Genomic DNA, 20,764 nt, shown 5'->3' on the forward strand with positions numbered 1-20,764 from the left:
TTATAGTAGTATGACAAGTAAAAAGAACCACTATCTTATTTGCAGTAATACTGTTTGCATACATATAAAAATGCAGAAAAGTAAATTAGAGGCAAGCAGCGAAAGAAAAAAGAGTGAGGAGTAACTTCCCAGAATAAACATGCCTTAAACAGATGCAGAATAGGACTACTATTCTTTAAATATAAATCGTTTAGTTATGTGATTAAAAATTATCTTCCTTAAACAAAAAGTGAGGAGAGGAATAATCACAGAATCATAGAATGGTTTGGGTTGGAAGGGACCTTAAAGGTCATCTAGTTCCAACCCCCGCTGCCATGGGCAGGGACACCTTCCACCAGACCAGGTTGCTCAAAGACCCGTCCAACCTGGCTTTGAGCACTTCCAGGTAGAGGAGCACCAAGAACCTAATTAGAGCAAATGGAGCACCCTGACTTGGTGACTCCCAGAGCTGTCACAGGAGGACAAACAGCCCATTGTCCAGGTGTGAGACTGTGATTAATCAACAGCAGAGTCTCACCCCAGATCACCTTACACACTGCAGGAGGTGGGGAGGGGGGGTTACTGTCTACAGTAACGTGGGACTCAATGTGAGATGCAAGGAAGGAGAATACTGGGATTGTGCAAGACTTACTACAGGATTTTTAGAGGGAGGGCTAAAAGTGTGGAGTAGAACAACAGTTCACCAGCAGTGGTGAAACACTGGAACAGGCTGCCCAGGGAAGTGGGGGAGTCACCATCCCTGGAGGTGTTCAAGGAACGTGTGGACGTGGCACTGCAGGACATGGTTTAGTGGGCATGGTGGGGTTGGGGTGATGGTTGGACTTGATGATCTTACAGGTCTTTTCCAACTGTAGTGATTCTGTGATTCTGTCATTCTGTGAAGAGGCTTAGAAGCCAGGTGCTGGAGAGGCCACTGGTTTAGACTGGGTACCTGCAGACACCAGGGAGTCTGAATGTTGGCTTCACGAGGAACCAGAAGGTCCAAGCCAGCTACCTGAAAGACCGGGGGTCTGAGGGTCAGAGGCAGGTAAGGCCATAGGTCTGGACCAGCTACTGGAGGGACGTGTGTGCGCTTCTGTGTCTGTAAGTCTGTCAGTGCGTGACACAAGTGGGGACAACAGGAGTCAACTACTGGATATACTGAGGGTCTAACGTTAGCTGCTGGAGGGATCCATACCATCTGTATGCGCAGGTATGTATTTTCCACTACCAGGCTTTCACCCTGATCAGCCAGAGAAGGGAACCTGTGCGTGTGTGCCTATCAGGAGTACGTACTCAGCCTGGCTACTGGCTGGACCTGGAAACATAAAGTTGCCGCAGCCTTGCTTCTGTGAAGTTACCAGATTTGGCAACTCCTAACAAAGATAACCCAAGAACTTGGTAGCAACTTCTGTGGAGAGCTTAATGACGTTCAAGAACTGAAGCAGGGCAAAATGCAGCCATGCATCAGTTGGTGAATTGCTCTGCTGCAGACTACAAATTATCTATGAGAAAGATGGCAATTACAGTGAATTTTTTCAACACCGATGCTAAGCAAGTTCTAAGAAACGAACTAATGAAAGGTTTTTCCAATAAAATTCATTTAAACAACCTGATGTGGAATAATAAAGGTAAACATGGAATGAAAGGGTATGTCACTATTGTATATACAATGCAGTTTTTTCTTATTTTATTGAAAAATTAAAAAAAGGTAATCGAACCTCACACTTTTAGAGGAACTCCTCCTACAATTGTTAATGCTATCCACTACAAAAAATGCTGCAAAAATAAAGTGGTTTATGCATACTTCAGGAAAGCAAACGTATTTACAAATGCAGTTTTGCATCTTGGACACCACTGAACAGTAATTTCTTGTGAAGTTCTGTATTTTCTTAAGTCATACAAGTTTGGATGTCTGATAACCTTTTAAGACTACACTTTGGCACTGCATATTGCCTGAACAATTGAGAATTCAAATACTACATACTCATACTCTTTTCATCTGCACAGAAGTCATTATTAAAACACAAAATTAAAAATTATGCTACTTACTTTGTTTTTTATACCAAACTCATAAACAACTTCTTTCTCTTCATCTCTCATTATTGGAATCTTGGAGATATTCCTGACATACACATGACCTTTAATAACTGGTAACAAGTCAAAACAGGATTCAGCAATTTTCTTCAATGCCAAAGAAACTTTCTGGCACTCAGGATCAATAACCTTCTTTACCGGTAGTGATGCTTCTAAACTGGAACTGTGTGCCGAATCACTGACTTCACAGCTTTTGTCACGCAAAGCCTCCTGCATTTCAGAGATTGTATTTTTAGAATTACCGATAGCAGCAATATCATTGGGCTCCAGCTTTGGTGGTTCACTGTCCAACCTCAGTCTCTTTGCACTTCTTGGCATAGATACTGGCAATAGCGTCCGTTTTTCAAGACTATTTGATGAGCTTGAAAATGATCGCTGATTTTGCACATCTTTGTCCTGATCTTTGCTGCTATCAGATTTCAAATTGCTCCCAGTTTTAACAAAAGCAGTTGATGTAGATGCAATCGCTTTGAACCCACCTATTTGAGCCACAGGTCCTGGCAAACTTTGGCTGTCTGAAAAAGCACATCGGTTAAGCTGAATATTGCCTTTCAGAATGTTCAGTGTCCTTGCCCTTGCAGACAGCTCGGGATACATAGTGTCCAATATTTTCACAGAGTTCTCCTGAGGAGCACCTGGAGCAGCACTGTCGGCTGCAAACAGAGGAAATCTTCCTGGGACAGGAAGTGCATGCTTTGGAATGGAAGTACAAAATTTCAAAGGTGAGGAGCGAATCCTTCTACCTACTGCCAGTTCTGAGGGTGAGGGAGGAGAAAATAAAAGAGCAGATTTTACTGTTGGAGTATCTGTTAACGGAGACATGAGAGGAGGAACAGGAGTTTCACGGAGTGGGGATATGAGGTCATCAAGAGGGGAAAGCAAAGAGGATCGATCAGTAGAAGACATTACTGGGGACATGGGACATGCAGCTTTTGGAGGAGTAGCAACCAAAGGCAGTAGCAAGGGGGGCAGAGGAGGACCCATCTCTTGCCTAATTTTATTTATAGTCTCGGATGAGCATTTTGTTGGCACAGAAGTATCAGCATTTGCAAGAACTGGCTGAGTTAGCTTAACTTTGAGAGTCTTTGTTTTTCTTTTACCTTGAAACAGCCTCTTTGATAGCTTGGCATGCATTATTTGGGCAGCTGTCTTGGTTGAAACAGTCGAGATTCCAGATGGTTCTTGCTCTTTGCACTTCAATTTATTGCTCTTTTTGAGAGCAACATCCACACCAGACTCTGACTCCAACATACGTAGCTTCTCAAATACTGTTTTTTGTGGCTCAGAAGGCTGCCGAACTGTCTGACAATTGCACTCTACATCTGATAGGGCTGGATTTGGAAGATACTTGACAAAAAGGTTTTTACTACTGCTACCATCTAAGATAACATCAGTGTTGTTTTCTCTTGTGTTGCAAGCAGTGCAAGTTCGATTACGATTATATTCTTTGAACACTGAGACCCCCGCATCAACACCATGTAGTAGACTTTGCTCCACGTTGGACTGAAGTTTTTCAGAATCCTTTTCTTCTGAGGAATTGCCAAGTGCTAACATTCTTGTATTTAATTTACTGGGTTTTACAGCCATGCTGCAAGTTTCTGAGAATGTGGTTAACATCTGGCATAGTACAGGGCTTTCTTTTGATGTCTCAGTTTTTAACAGACTTTCTTCGCTGTCATTGATGCATCCAGCTCTGTTAGAATCTACCATGCATTTACTAGCACCCTCAGTATTTTCAGAGGTTTCTAATATACACTCTCTTTCCCTAGAGGGTAAGTTTTTAGCATAACCCTCCCCAACCACACTTAGCGACTTATTTGCAGTATCTGGAGAGGCGTTTGTTTCACAGTGTGTATCCACGTTCACCATAGTGTCTGCTTTTAGATGACTAACTGCCAAAGTATTTCCTGGGTGCATTGTTGAATGAGGTTCACATGCTTGGTAATCAGCATCAACAACTGCACCACTTCCCAGAGCACTCACTGCAATTCTCGTGGAAGCTCTCAGTTCCTTTCTGAACATGGGAACACATTCAGAACTGTTTGCATATCTAACTTTTTGTATAGAACAGTCTTTCTCTTCAGATTCATTGCTCTGCTCTGGCGTATCAAAATCATTTTTAGACCTTTTTATGGCATTTTTCCCAGACGCCTCAAAACTATTCAATTCTTCGCTTTCTTCCCCAGCTGTTAGTGAACCAGTTCTAGGAGGATCTGTTCTAACCTCCCACGTAGAAGTCCTGCATCCTGATTCTTGACAATCAAACTTTTGGAGAAGAAAAGTATCCTTATTACACGAGTTTGCATCCAAGATCTGTGATTTATCAGATGCCTGAGGTTCTTTGTCCACTGGCTGCTCCTTCTCATCTGGAATTTTCACTTCATTTTTGTGTATATATTCCCTCTCAGGGCAGTCCAGGTCTTCGCACATGTTGTCTTTTTCAGCAGATGGGATCTCAGCACCCTCTTCCAAGCTTTCTGAAGAACAGTTAAATGCACTACCCGTAACACAAATTTTATCTCCTTTGTTTTCCCATGTATGGGAAAAAGCAGCCTTTTCTGTGAAATTAGTTTCAACAAAACTGTCAGTTTTCTGAAGACTGAAATTTAGATCAGGAGGCACTGTGGATTCCAAGCCAACTCCCACTTGCACAGGAGAATCTGTTTCTTCAGTATTTATACAGCCCATCTCCAAGTCCTCTTGAGTAGAAAAAGCCAAGCCACTATTAAAATCCATTTCTGAAGCAGGCTGGCAGATGATCTCTGAAATATTATTTTTCTTCGCAACATTCTCTTCCCAGTTAAATGAACTGGAACAAGTCTCAGTCACCAATTCCTTGCTTTGTTTATTTAATTCCCCTTTTATTTCATCACATTTAACATTTTCAGTTACCAAGACCTGATTCAGAGGTTTTGCAAACTGTGCCTGAGAAGTAAGATTACTTTCTACTAAGACAGAGTCAATGGTATCCGCTCTTTCTAACAGCTCACTGCTTTCCTCTCCGAAATCTTCTGGATTAACTTTGAATTCAGTCTCTTGCGATTCAAACTCTCTAAAGTTTTGAGTTTTGGACAACCTACATTCTAATGTACTACACGGGTTTTCAGGTTGTTTTATTTCACCTTTTATTTCTGTAAAATCTAACACGGAGGATTCGCACTTAGCTACACTGCTTTCTGCATCAGTAATGCAGGCCATCTTCGGTAGCGCAAGTATACTTTCCAAGTCTGACTTCCCTTGCAATAAATTACTACCATTTTCTTCCTGCTGTGCTTTGCCTTTTAAATATCCCCCCTCCTTTATCTCTACTAATTTTCCATTTTCTGCACTATGGAGTAGCTCTGATGATTCAGCTATTTCTAGAACACTTTCTCTGTTAAATTTCATGGCTAGTTCAGTAGTCTCAGGTCTGGTTATATTCACATCTTCAATTTTGAGCTGTTCATCATCTTTTGGAAAGGCTGACAAAGCAGTCCTCTCCATACCTACATTTTTGTCTATGACATCCATAGACAATGAATTTCTGATTCCTTCAATAGCAGATACAGGTAAGTAAAGTCTAGAGACTTTAACAGTCTCTGGTTCGCATTCTCTGTCCGCTTCATCTTTTATTGTTTGCACACATTGTTTCTCCAGTATCTCTTCACTGACTGGTTTTATTTCAGAGCTCTGAGAGTGTGCTGAGATCTCAATAGCTCCAGTGCCTGCCTCAGTCTCCATAATTATTCCCTCACCATCACGCTGTGTCATTAGGTCTTTAGGACACTCCACTTCACAGAAGGATTTTGAACTACTGAAATCAGACGATACATTTTCAGAGAGCTGTCTCTCATTATTTGCCTCTGCACAAAGTCCTTTCATCTGTATCGCAGCTGTTATTTCCTCTCCAGTTATCACTTGTTTTATGTTTTCCCGTACATCATTTGCCATATTAGTTACTTTGATTACATTTTTTGACTCATTTTCAACCCCTTCATTCTGTATCAACACATCAAATTTCTCCTCAGCATCTTCACTTTGAAGCACAATGCATTGCTCAGGTGGCAAATGAGTAACATTTTGGGGAACAGATACTGCCCTGGGAGTTTCTCTCTCTCCTGATAATCCATCTCTTTCTGCTTTCATTAATTCACCATGCTTTTCATGCGTACCCTCATAATCAACAGCTCTGATTAAGATTACATTCTCCTCTGTTTGCTCTACCTCACTACATTTTTCAACCTGATTCTGAAGCTTGAAACTGTGTAACATACAGTCAGCTGAAGAGCCTCCCTCTTCACTGTGCAAGTCCTCACTATCTCGTTTCTGTTCTTCGATGGCTTGCAGTTCATACGCTGTTGCTTCAGTTAGTTCTCTCTTCTCGGTTTCCATTTTCTCAGAATTCTCCTCCAAACAATCTTTGTTAGTGTGCATGTTTGTAATTAAAGTAGCAGCTTCAGCTTGCTCTGTTTCAGCATCTCTCTCCTCCTTGCTTGACATCTTTGGCCCGATATGAACATTCTTTTCATTCCAACTCAGGTTACATGAGTTTTCTGCATCAAGACCATGCTCACGTGATTTGCTCTGTCTGTTACACTCCTCATTGAGGCTGAATACATTATAACTCTGAGGTTGAACTTGGTCTTCTTGTAAAATATCCTCCACTGCAGAAGCACTGCAATCAACTTCTTCGTCGCTGGAACCTGTGACTTCTCCAAACAATAGATCCTTTAATGAAAAATACAAAATTAATATTCCAAAGCCTGGTATCGGTTTTAAGATCTGTTTCTCTAAACAAATACACTGGTGGCCCTGACGTGCAGTGCTTTTGAGAGATTAAGGCTGATCAACAGAATGACATCCTTCTTCATCATTGTTTTTCATAGCAAATGGGAAGTACCTCTGTGAAAAGTCAGAGACTTCTTTACCCACCTACTCGCACTTTAAGATTACTGGAAAACAACATCTGAGTAGGTTCCCCTTGACTTCCAAGCTGTGGAATTTTGCTATGAAAGCCACACTTATACCCAACAGGAGTTGGGACTGTAAGTCTGCAACATCAGGAAAAGAAACTATGACAGCAGTTGAGACACGGCTGACTTTGTTTTAAATATACTTCTGAAAATTATGTTTTGCCCCCTTCCACAGGCAGTATGCTAGAAGATAAAATAGTATCCATATGGATCTAAACACTCACACAGAAACCTTCTGAGTGCATGAGTAACTAATACTGATACTCAAAAAACCTAAAAAGCCCAGGAATAGCAAATCACTATTTTTGCAGTAATTATACGACCAACTTAGTGCCAAGTCAGACACATCCTGAAACTCACCTGTGTAGTTAGTGGTGAAAGCTGTACTGGAGAAAGTAGAGCAGGGAGAGGCCTGGCCCAGTTCAATATATCTATCACATTTCCACCTGGGCCCTTTTGCTCCTGGTCAGAAAAGTCTGAACTGCTGTGTGCCCCATCTGTCTGTATGATTGCATCTACAGTTTCATCCTCACCACCATGCAGACGTTCTTCAGTAGTCCTGTTCTCAACACGGTCACCTCCAAAAGGCTCGGTACTCGCTTGAAGTTGCATGGCTGTGACAGAATTTTGCTTTCCAGCACTTTCTAGTGAGGAATACCAAGGTAGCGTTTTGCCATCACACCTCCTGATCTTTTGGTGGATTTGTACAGTTTCTAAGACACAAAAATATTGTTAAGAATTTCCCATTTTTCTTTATAGAGATAATACATCATAGTAATAAGAATGCATTACCAACTTTTCAAGGGATGTTCCCAGAGACTAGTAATAAGAAGCACTTAATGTCACTTTCAGAAATATTTTCCTTATAGACATCAGATATTGTTATTCACAAACAATTCTTTTGTCATGAAAAAGGTGTATGTATGTGCAAAGAGCTCCGCCCAACCACTTTCTGACTATTAAGACTATTATTCTTCCCCGTTTTTCTTATCAGGAAGGGCCATACTGGGTAGGACTGAAGGTCCATATAGCTCAATGATTTATTTTAGTTTTAGCCCCGTAACTGATGTTCAGGAAAAGCAGGACAAGCATGCAGTGACATTCCCCACTCTCAGCTTAAAGCAACCTGCAGCTTTGAGCCAGCAGCTGCACTTGCAGGCCAGTTACAATCATACCCTGCCAGAAACCCAGTAAGGGAGCTCTTAGCTATATTCCTAGTTTTATTATTTAATACGCATACACTTTTAAAGTGTTTGTTCTTTAAATTCCAATATTGAGTCTAATCATACAAAACTTTGTCTTTAATGATGTAACTTAGTTAAAGCTGAACCCTTAAAAAGAACCTTCTTAGAAGTGAGGTTCCCCCACGACATACCTATGCACAAAGGAGTTTAAACCACTAAGACAATGAAAGCTACCAAGCAGTTGACAACCCTTTCAAGATTATGTCAACTATACCAGTTTTACAAAGTTATTCTAGCAGCAAGAAAACATGTCCAAATGCTCTGTGTGATTCTTTGCATTGTACTTTTGTTTTGTTCCTTTTCAAATCACACTTTTGACTATTACACAGTAAGCCATTTCTTATGCATGCAGGCAAAACACATTGCCCCAGGAAAGTCTAAACAGTAGAGACAATTTAAATATTGATTATAATTGTGCTAGATACTTTTAACAGTGAAAAGATGGCCCGGTTTTCTGAAATTTAAATTCTGTGGTATTATAAAAAGAAAATATGACCTCCAATAAAACAGTAGAAATCAATAGCCCGAAACCCCAGTGTACCACATGGAACTAGAACCTACTACGTAGTATTTGCAATTCTTATATGCCATTTGTATGTGTGATCTTGTTTACAGTGCTCTCAAACACTACCGGACACAGAATCAGCAGTATTCAAGCAAGGATCAAGCCTATTCTGTGTACATCCAAGTACCATCCCACAGTATAAAGAACAGCACATGCACAAAATGGTTTTGAACAGAGGATGTATTGATTTAATTGGCACAACTTGCATGCTGTTTGAAAAATAAAAAAGAACAGTGTGCTTCATTATTGCTGCTGGTGTTTATCCACTACTAGAACTTGCAGAATTACAGAATGACAGGGGTTGGAAGGGACCCGTGGAGATCCTCTAGTCCAACCCACCCACCAGAGAAGGGTCACCTAGAGCAGGTTGCACAGGAATGCGTCCAGGCGAGTTTTGAATATCTGCAGAGAAGGAGACCCCACAACCTCTCTGGGCAGCTTGTTCCAGTGCTCTGCCACCCTCAAAGTAAAGAAGTTCCTCCTCATGTTTAGATGGAACTTCCTATGACCAAGTTTGTGCCCGTTACCTCTTGTCCTGTCACTGGGCACCACTGAAAAAAGACTGGCTCCGTCCTCCTGGCACCCACCCCTGAAGTATTGATAAGCATTAGTAAGATCCCCCCTCAGTCTTCTCTTCTCCAGACTGAAAAGCCCCAAGTCCCTCAGCCTTTCCTCATAACAAAGATGTTCCAGTCCCCTAACCATCCTTGTAGCCCTTTGCTGTACCCTCTCCAGCAGCTCCCGGTCCTTCTTGAACTGGGGAGCCCAGAACTGGGCACAGTACTCCTGCAGCAGCATCAATGGTAGTATCAGATTCAAAAATACTAATTTAATTTGAGAGGTGAAACTGACCTCCCAGAGATCTGTCTCCCAATAACCTTCAAGCACATTCTGATACGTTGGCTCCACTAAAGTATTTAGTAGGAAAACTATCAAAACGCTGTTTCCAAGATCCATCTCAGTCACTTCACAGAGCAGCTCCATATCAAAATCTCAATTGCTGCAACGGACAGTAGGAAGAGGCAGAAACTGTTCAGCCTAAAGGGCCTTACCACCTCATTTTCCCCAAAGATAAGTAAGCTCTGGTATCTCCTTTAGTCAAAGCAGCATCTTACAGGCCTTAAGATCACACACTGTTTTATAAAGCTGTTTAAGAGCCACAGACACATAGAGCTTCCAGGATGTTCTACATCTCGTCATGAAAAACCTAGATCCCTCTTACAATTTGAGTCCCATTATAACATCCAAGGGAAAAGGAGATCCTTCACAAGCAGGAACAAAGAGAAGAAGGAAAATTCAGAAGGTGGTTCTCTCTAAGATATAATCATAGATTATATCAGATTTCTTTCATGCTCCGTTGTGCCAACCAGTTTTAAGTTCAGAACTTTCTCCACACTGAAGCGGGCAGAAACACACAGTTCTATATTTTGCCCCTAGAAGAACTTCAATTAGACTATTGGGAAGTTTACTCTGCACAGTGACCTACACAACAGCACTAAGTTATCAGGAACTTTACATCCTATCTATACTCTCAAGGTCAGTCATACGCCTAATAAGGAGCCCAAGAATATTGATACACACCATCCACTGAAAAGCTTCCTCTGAGAAATGGATCAAAGATAAAACTTCTGAATAACTAAGAGATTCTTCATCCTTCTCTCCTTGTCCCGTTTTAACCCAGTCCCTGGTAACCTTGAATTTCTTTAGGAATGAGATGCTTTTCTTATGGTTACCCCTTCATCTGTAGGAAGAGTTGTCATTGCAGTTTTCAAAGGTTCAAGATATAGTAACTTCTCCATAGGAAACAGCCAACTCTTTGGCACCTTGGCCTGAACTTCAGGTCCAGGAAAAGCCCTACTGATATCGAGCCCTTCTCATGAGAAGTATCCTCTCAAAGATCGTATTTCACAAATTTTACTTTATCCAGGGAATCACGCCTTTTTTCATTACTTCACTTGCCAAAATGATTAAGTTTTGTCCTCAGATCTACAAGCTGGAATCTAGTCCACATAGCTTCAAACCCTTACATTGCGGCCTTCTCCCACTTCTGAGATTACTCTGATCTGAAAACACCATCACAATCTACCACACGCTACTGTGAAATACTTTCTTGATGAAGAATGGAGAAAGGAGAGCAGAGATTAAATAAGCAATCCAATGCTAACATCGGTTGCCTTGGTACTAAACAGTATTCTGTTTTTCGAGACAGCAAATTCACGCATTCCATCATATGAAACAAATAATTATGGTGAACGCTGCATACCTGAAACTAAATAAGCAATGCTACGCTATCTAAAAAGATGTTATCTTGAAAGATTTTCATGTGGTCTTCAAGACAGAAAAGAGGTCTGCTTCTTAAATCACTCACATCCTATGGACTTTAATCTCAGGATCATAAATCATACACAGGTCCTACACAGTCTTATCTTTGTATTTTACATGTAATGCCCCTGCCTTGCATCTCCTTTTATCTTGTATTAAAGCAGACACCAAGGTACCTCCAGCGCGCTCCTTTCCATCCCTGCTCTTAAAATCTATATGCAGCTTCTCTCCTATCCTAGATCCCCAAACGAGAAGGAAGATGAGATAAGATGGGTATAGCTCTGCAGTAGGCCAGATTTAGCTCAGAACCCCGTTATACATACTACTTGAAGAGGCTCAGCTCCTCCCAGACATGGTCTTCCCATCTTCCCTCATCTCCTCTCACACCATAAGCCTGTATATGAACAGTGCGTGTTGGGAGAATCCAAACTACCAAAATCTTCAGCACTGGGCTGCAAGATTCTTCAAATGCTTCTTCACAGGCCCATTTGCAATGTAGGTGACTTTATGCACAAATTACATGGGAAACAGTTTTCCGATGTCTAAAAAACCAGCAATGTCTTATTAACCTTAGATTATGGTCTAAGGTTATTGGTCTGGCAGTCAACTGCAGGTACAGTAAACTTTATTACTGGCAGATTTGTAACAATGCTACCAAGACCAAGCAAAAATGCTTTTAAATTCAGTTTGGCAAAACCTCATTGTCCTATGAGGCTTTCACAATGGCACGTTTCTTGGAAAAAGCCTGATGGGTCTTCCAGTTTTCATACATGAACATGTTCTTCAAGAAAGCCATTCAAAGCGGTATCAACCTTGGTGGAACAGAGAAGGCAGTGATTGTAAAGGAAAGCTGTGGATATTTTACAGCACACTGGAGTGTATGGAGAAATCGGCCAAAAACATATCTTTCTGAAAGGCTAGATCCAGGCAGACAGATGAACTGACATTCTCTGGAGAAGGTGCTTCAGCAATACTACCATCAAGCTGATTTGCTCTCTAAGATGAAACCATTATAATATGGGACAAGCAATTAGGGCAAGCTCATTAAGATCCTTTGTTTTCCTAGAAGATTGCATTGGTAAACATAAGCATTTTGTTATTACGAATCCAAGGTAATGGCCGCTTTCATGAGAGGCAGAACAAGAAGATGTCTGTCCTAGGCTTGAAGAGGGAAAAAACCAAACCCAAAGCAACAGAAAGCAAGATGTATTTCTATGGTATCTAGCCACTCCAACAAAAGCAAAAGAGGGACTGACTAGAAGGGACCGTTATGGACAATTTTTCCCTTTGGTGAAAGCACTGTAGTTTCCTTGAGAAGATGTCAATAGGAAAGATGGGACAGGACTCCTGGAATCTAAAGGTCCCCTTGTGATGGATGGCACAGGGATGACACTAGGACCCGATACCCTTGAAATCACCCGTATTTCAAACTCTTCAGTTTCTTGTGCTTGTTCTTGTCATTTGACTGACCATTGATCAAGAAATCAAATTCAGGATCTTAGGGGACAACTGTCTAGCTCAGTTTTGAAGCTGGAGCTGAAGCCACAGATCTGCTGGATTAAACTGGTGGCAGTGAGGTTGATAAACTGGCTTATGAGCCGGTCCTTAGATTTTGGCACCTCTTAAGTGGATTTGACTGGAACACCATCTGAAACTAGATTCATTGGGATCTACACTGGTAGCAAATCTCCAGACTTAACAGGGTGGGGAGACAGGATAACAGTTCAGCTTCAAAGCTCTTAATAAGGCAGGGTACTTATCCCAGACAGTATCTCGACAGCCTGAGCTACAGAAAACCAAAGTAGTAGAGAAAATAAAATAAAAATGAAAGATTAATAGGCACACTGTGGAGAGACAACTACAGAAATACTAAAGCAGTTTCAAGGCACCTATTACTCTTGAGGGCAGAAGGAAAATGACATCTGTTAAGTGAAGTTAAAGCCGTTCAAGTTTGCTGTGAATGTGCATGTGGATAACTACTCAGATTATGTTTTATTATTATACCGAATATCACGGTACAAAATTAAAGCTGTCACCAAATTATACCTTTTGTCTCTCTATATCACGAATATGAAAATCAATGCACTGTTATCTATTATTATTCAGGCAGGTATGACTGAAGAAAATGGTGATAATGGCTTCTTAAATTTTACAATCCAACTATGTTACCATGCGTTTGTTTCAGACTAAAAAGAGCACTTGCATCCTGTATTTCACCTTACATACTGCAGAGTTTATAATGATATAATAATGAAGGTATAAACATGAGAGGTGAGTTTTGACTACTTAGAAACAGTCAAAGCAGCTGATAGTAAAATAATTTGACTTCTCAATTCCAGCAGTAGATTACAACAGCTTTTATTCAGAAGAGCATTCCAGTTTACTTGGTTGTTCAAATTAATATTTGCAATTATTTTCAAATATTCTAATCACACATGTACTTGACCAGGCAATCACCAAGGAAAGTATTTAAGTCTGTCAAAAAAGTGTTATGCAAATAGTACCCAACCTGATGATATCCCAGTAAGACTAAATTAATCCACTTGCATATTAATAAATTCACATTTACTGGAACTTACCTTCCGTAACAGTCAGTCTTCTTTTTTCAGGCCATGCCTTATCCTGAACAGAAGCTGAAAAAACGTACCAATATTTATTTTTGGTCAGAAAAAGAGACAGCTCCAAGAAAATTTCACGACTGCATGCCATCTCACCCAAGACAGGATCGTTTTCCTGATTCTCTCTTTTTCCTGTTGCACTGTCAATGCACATCCAGAGTTCTTCTAACAAGAGCCTTATTTTTTCTGTTAAAATAAATATTTTTATAAATTGAGGAAAACCTCATTTGCTCAGAGAGCTAAGAATTTATGTTTCTTTATTTTTACTCAGAACACAGACATGCCTACAACAAAATACCCACAACAAAAATTAAGACAAGGGACATAAGGGCATTTTAGCTTCAGAGAAAGAGAAATGCTAGATGCCATTGAGGGAATGGATCCTGTATTGGCCACAGCCACACAGCAGACTGAAGGAACAGTTGCAAAATGCTTTAGCTTTTCCTTTCTATAGTGAGGGTGGCAAAAAGTTGTAGCAGCTGCCAGAATAAAATATAAAAGCAGATTTGAATGTAGCATTAGGGGAAATAAATAGCTTTCTAAAACAGGTGACGAGCATAAATGGGGGAGGAAATCTTTTAGGAAGAAAGTACTTGTATCACGTTCTTTCTTTATGCCTGCTCAGTAGTAACTCATCTTAGTCTTACCATGGAGTAACAGCACATTAAATGTATCTGAATTAATTATCAGGCCACAACATTAGTAGACATTGTCTGGAGTCCTAACAGCACCATTGCTAGGTGACACCGAACAACCTAGTTCCAGAATCAGAAGGGCAGGTGCATAAAATACACAAGCATGTCACCTACTTATGCCAAAACTACCATCAGATCCAACAATCAGGAACTGAGACTATTGGTTTTGTGCCAATTCCGTAAGTCGAAGACCACAGCAAACTGCTACTCTTTTATGAAGAGACATATTACAAAAACCTCAGGACATAAGAGGAAAACGTGCCAAATTTTGCATGACAGCTATTAACAACGCTAACTATTTCTCATTAGTAATAACGCCTTGCTGCTTTTTGAAGCTCAAATTAGAGCTCAGATCTTAATTTCCCCATTTTGCCATTAATTAAAAATTAAAGGATGAAATTGGGTACCAATTTAGTACAATCCAAAAGGCAATAAAAATATGCCAAGACAAACAAGAACTGACAAGGTCTACCTTTTTCAGAAAAGTTTAATTTTGTCAACAAACTTTATATACAAATATTACAAAGCAAGAAATAGAACAGGAAAGTTCTTCTTTTGCCTGAAAATTGCCTTCAGAATTTCTAAACAATTCAAAACCAATACCAGTATTTTAAAAGACTGCAAAAATGCAAAAAATAAATTTGCTTAAAGTTTGGCTGCAGTACTTCAGAGGAAGTTTAGAAGGAGTTTGCTCCACTACACAGTTAGATTCAGATAATTTGTAGCAGGTATTTTACATCATTGGGGGAAAAAAGTCAATAGGATAAGAAACAACTACACATCCTGGATTTCCACTTGATTTACAGAGCTTCACATAGAAATTGTAGCAGATTACACTCCTCTCTTGTGTCTTTTGCTTTGCATGCTTCCTTTATGATTTCAATAAGCTTCAAAGACAACGAGATCGTTTGTATTTTTCTCAGTGTTTGCGTTGTGTTTTATAATTGCACATTGATCGACTTCACACACACGTGGGGTAGACTAGTCATTTTAATGAATCAAGTGTTTTACTTACTGCAAAACTCAAATTGTCATCTATGACATTAGCCCCTCATCAGTGTAACATTTTTGTATCAAGCACATCTGCTCTTAAAGCATTTCTGTAAGTATCCTCTGTTTCCAAAAATGCAACCCCAGAAGAGTTGCAGTATATTCATAATGGTTGGTTCCGCACAGAGAACAATCTTGCAAAAAATCTTACCTTTGTCTATATCTGTTGTAAGATCTTCACTTGAACTCTGGGTCTCCACATGCTTAACTATTAAAAAGAGGAGAGGGAGCAAAGGAAATGTTCAAATGGAGCAATACCACACATGAATCTGAAGGCAATCAAAGGTGAACACTTACCTTTTCTGAACTTCTCTTTAAGTACACCATCAAGTTTTCCCTGTTAAAATTAAATAATATTAATTTTTCATGCCATACGTAGTTTGTAGAGCATCTACTCTTAATTAGCATGAAATCTAAATCAACATTTCAAAGGTCATGCTTCAGTTGGAAAATTTCTATCTCTTAAGGTGAACTGCTATGTTTAGTTACTCAATATCCCCAACAAATGTAATTCTACTATTTCAGTATCTCTATTACCAGTAGCTTCCTTTCCCCTCCCAAATACTAAAAGAAGCTTCATCCAAAAGACCAGGCAAGTCTTACTTGTGCCTTCTTTAGCTCCTTTTCAAGCCTTTTCTTTTCAGTTTTCAGTTGTCTGACGTCCTGTGTATGCTTTGTTGCTGCCTCTTCGAGAACCAAAATTGAAGTTAGAAACGACAATATAAGAGACAACTAATTTAAGTAGTATTGGTCACCAGTTTGCAAATCAAATCAACAGGAAAAAAAATAGATAGTGTGAAATACAAATCTATTGAAGTTTTCTTTGGCTCATTAAGACAACTCATGCATACAAGTATGTCATCTTCCACAGCATAATTACTGTTCTGAACTACCGAAATACATTTATTACTTTTCTCACTTACAAGCAAGAATGAAGAGTGGGTCATACTGTAAGGATACTGTACTGTAGAACAATATACACCAAGTGAAAAAAGGGAATGAAATTAAGAATGAGGTGCAATGTTTTTTTTCATGCCTTTTATTCTCTTATTTAAAAAGAGGACTCTGGTTCAAAGACGAAAACACCATAGCCAACTGCATTAGAAAGATGTAGATAGCACTCAAGACTAATAAACAGAGATGAGTACTTTATGTCTTAATGTCTAACAGACACCCAGGAAGAGTGCAGATGGGTGCGAATAAAAAGTACAGGGCAGGTAAGTGCGGATTGAATGTGAGGTTCCTAGGGAAATTCTCAAGCGAGAGAGATACTTGAGAGAACTCCTGAGAGATCAGCTTGGTGACTTACACATGGACAGCAGAGAAAAGACAGATGGAACTTGCCTGCTGATCAGATCAGGTCACAGAAGAGAGCGTATCAAAAGAAAGAGCATTAAAAAGGCAGCTCAGGTGGTAGGCTGACAAAAAACAATCATGGGAAAATTTCAGATTGGCAAAAGACACCAGGCTAAAATATGAGGTCTGGGATATTTAATGAACATAGAAAAGAACAAAACAGATAAACTAGTCACTCAGGTTGGGCCTGATGCAAACTCTCTCACAGTATTTTGTTCTAGCTCTGCCAGAATTTGAGTTTTTGGGGCAAGACGGTATAAAAACCTTGCTGCCACGTAATGGAACTCCAAAATGCTCGTCAAAATAAACACCCCGCACCTGTACTTTACAGTAGGATTTGGGGGGTTTCTAACCCTAAGATACAAGTCACTCAGTTCATTGTACTTTAAAACTGTGGTAAGCACAGCTGTTAAGTGTGCCATGAATGAAAATATTTGCCTCGCCAACTAACAGTACAGCAAGTTAAGTATCAGGATGCTTTATGCGTATCCACCCTCCACCAGCAAAACAAGAAAAACACAGTGCCACAAGGCAAGTGCTTTATCTCTACTTAAAAACAAAACAAACAAACAAACCAACCAACCAAAAACCAACTGCCAGAACATTTAAAAATCAGAAAACATGTGTCAGGATCACTACATATTTAAATATGATTATAAACATGACGAGAAGAATCTGGTCAAGATTATTAGAACGCTGGAGCACATGCCCTATGAAAACAGGCTCATTGAACTAGACTTACTTAGCTTGAGAGGGAAAAAAAAAACAACAAAAAAACCTTAGAAGGGATCCAAAAGCAGCTTTCCTGTACCTACATGGTACCATCAAGAAGATGGAATGAGACTGTTCAGTGGTGCATGGTGGGAGGACGAGAGACATCAGGCATAGGTTGAAACAAGAGCATTTCCAACTGGCTATAAGGAAAAGCTTTTTCACCATGAAGACAGTCCTGCAGTGAATCAGGTTGCCTGACCAGGCTGGGCAGACTCCATCCTCTGAGGTTTTAATGACCAGAAGTTCCCTTCCAACTTCAGTTACACCACGTGCCTAAGATACTCAACAGAAACCATTTTGCAGGAGGGCTGATGTAATTCAGAGACTAAGCACCTCACATAGTACTGCCCTGCCTTGCTCCTTGGGGCCTCAGAGTTAGAAAGTTGCAATTACTTCGTTGGATAAAAAAGGAATCAAGAGATGGAGTAGGACAACAGCACAGTAACACAATGTAGAAAGTTACCTTCAAGTTTCTTCACTTTTGTTTCCAGTTTCTTTCTCCTGTTAAAAAGAAGGCATTAATACATCATTGTTTTATAGAATTACGTTGCATAAAAAGCCAGGAAAAAAAAATCTAGCCATTTCAGGGAAAACACACTTCTTAGACCGACGACCTGCGAGACCAATGTCCCCCTGAAGTTGAAAACTTAAATCAGTGGCATGTTGCAGACATTCTCACCCAAACAGCTGTATCTGTTACAGAGGTAGAGTTTGCTCTTAAGAGAGTCACTCCACCAATCCAGGTACATAAATATACCTCCAGCTACAACCTGGAGTTACAAACAAAAGCCAAGAAAACTGGCTTCTGGTTTTTGCATTTCTACAGTGTAATGCAAACAGGTTAGTTTTACTCCTTAAAACCAATTAAGCCTTGCTTACAGTGACAGAATCACAGAATCACTACAGTTGGAAAAGACCTGTAAGATCATCAAGTCCAACCATCACCCCAACCCCACCATGCCCACTAAACCATGTCCCACAATGCCACGTCCACACATTCCTTGAACACCTCCAGGGATGGTGACTCGACCACCTCCCTGGGCAGCCTGTTCCAATGATTCACCACTCTCTCAGCAAAGAAATTTCTCCTAATATCCAGCCTGAACCTCCCCTGGTGCAACTTGAGGCCATTTCCTCTTGTCCTGTCGCTTGTCACTTGGGAGAAGAGACCAACACCCACCTCTCTGCAACCCCCTTTCAGGTAACTGTAGAGTCAATAAGACCTAAGCAATGAGATAACCAGGATCACTTATGTCCCACAGCTTTTTGTTCAGAATATCCAGGTGTTTACTAAAGCCAACCCAAACCAAAAAAAAATATGCATCCTGAACAATTTTGACTTCAGCACTTCCAATCCTACCTTATACGTAAAACATACGCAGAACTGGAAAATTAAAAAAAAAGGAAATACTTCTATTATTGCCTTCTGTTAAATCCCAATAGCCCAGAAACAGTTCTTAAACTCTTGTGATAAGTAGAGGACTCTGTCCTGACAAACACAAGCTACCAACGCTCACTGATCCCTTGCATGAAGAACACTGTTCATCCATTCCCCATATTAAAACTTGTATAACGGATTGAGATTTACAGCCTAAGCCTTTCGGGATGTGCAAGCTTTCCTCATTACTTCAGACATTAACTGGAATACATTTGAAAACCCACTCAGAAACAGGATGATTGACCACCTTTGGCATGTTCAGTGGTCAAAGCATTTATACTATAAAGTAATAGATGGATGCTTTTGGGCCTTCTCAGCCAGAACAGGCTCATACTTAAGTCTCTCTATGCTCAGATGATGGCTCTGACAGTCAAGCCATAGGTGAGAATTTCAGGAAAAAATTCTCATAAAACATCTTTGCAGCAAAAAAAAAAAAGAGGGGGGGTTGTCCTTTAAAAAATAGCTGGTAACGAACTTCTGTTTCTCTGTATATTATCTTCTGACCAACGCATAGAAGTACTGCACCTACAAGGTATGGATATTGGAAGCAAGGACAGGCAACACAGGAGGACTACAAAGATGCCGTTCACCATTGTAGGGAAAAGATTCGTGCAACCAAAGCGCGATTAGAGTTCAAGCTGGCCAGTACTCCGAAGGACAACAAAAAGGGTTTTTTAAAACATGTTAACAGCAAAAGGAGGATCAGAGATAACATTGGTCCATTACTTGATAAGGTCGGTCACCTAACAAATAGGGACATAGACAAAGCAGAGACGTTCAATGCCTCTGTCTTTAACACCGACGATGGGCCCTGGGATTCCCCAGAGCCATGTGTTAGAAGACCGTGACTGGGGGGATGATAAACTCCCAGCCAACTTTGAACTTCTTCAAGACTTGCTGCTCCAGCTGGATGCACGTACGTCTATAGGGCCTGATGGGATTCATCCCAGGGTACTAGAAGACCTGGCCAATGTTATCACAGGACCCCTCTCCTGTATTTTTCAATGGGCTTGGGAGTCTGGAGAGGTCCCTGTTGACTGGAAGCTGGTAAATGTCCCGATTTTCAAGAAGGGTAAGGAAGACCCTGCTAATTGCAGGCCTGTCAGTCTCACTCCAGTGCCTGGTAAAATGATGGAGAAGGTTATTCTGGGAGTTATTGAAAAACACTCAAGAGAGAAAGCAGTCATTGGTCATAGCCAGCAAAGGGAAAGTCCTGCTTAACCATCTTGATTTTCTTTTACAACAAGGTCACCCATCTAGTTGACCAAGGGAAGCCAGTAGATGTGGATATTTTTGGATTTTAACAAAGTTTTTGATACTGTCTCTCACAGTATCCTTCCGGACAAAATGTCCAGCACACAGCTAGACAAGTCCATAACACATTGGGTGAGCAACTGGCTGACAGGTCGGGCTCAAAGAGTTACAGTAAATGGGGTTACATCAGGCTGGCAGTCAGACACCAGTGGGGTTCCTCAGAGCTCAATTTTAGGGCCAGTGCTCTTTAATGTTTTTATAAATGATCTGGACACAAGTCAAACGTGTACATTAAGTAAGTTTGCCGGTGATATAAGAGTAGGAGCTTTGGATTCCCTCGATGGTAGGAAGGCCTTACAGAGAGATCTGGATAGGCTAGAGAGCTGGGCAATCACCAACGGTGCAATATTTAACGAGAGC

The 20,764-nt window shown here is 40.5% G+C and overlaps 1 protein-coding gene across 1 annotated transcript in view; it reads right to left on the minus strand.

The window, feature by feature from the left end:
* Window positions 1-20,764, minus strand: part of ICE1 (interactor of little elongation complex ELL subunit 1) — a 45,195-nt gene that overhangs the window by 14,975 nt on the left and 9,456 nt on the right. The window contains exons 7-14 of the mRNA XM_059818668.1: window positions 18,116-18,153; window positions 16,126-16,208; window positions 15,820-15,859; window positions 15,674-15,730; window positions 13,874-13,963; window positions 7,389-7,741; window positions 5,995-6,783; window positions 2,032-5,784 (exon numbers count right to left, since the gene is read on the minus strand). Of these exons, the coding sequence (XP_059674651.1) occupies window positions 2,032-5,784; window positions 5,995-6,783; window positions 7,389-7,741; window positions 13,874-13,963; window positions 15,674-15,730; window positions 15,820-15,859; window positions 16,126-16,208; window positions 18,116-18,153 (5,203 nt within the window). The remainder of the gene's footprint in view (window positions 1-2,031; window positions 5,785-5,994; window positions 6,784-7,388; window positions 7,742-13,873; window positions 13,964-15,673; window positions 15,731-15,819; window positions 15,860-16,125; window positions 16,209-18,115; window positions 18,154-20,764) is intronic.

This window comes from Gavia stellata, chromosome 6 (genome assembly GCF_030936135.1).
Source record: "Gavia stellata isolate bGavSte3 chromosome 6, bGavSte3.hap2, whole genome shotgun sequence".
NCBI classification, from domain to species: Eukaryota; Metazoa; Chordata; class Aves; order Gaviiformes; family Gaviidae; genus Gavia; species Gavia stellata.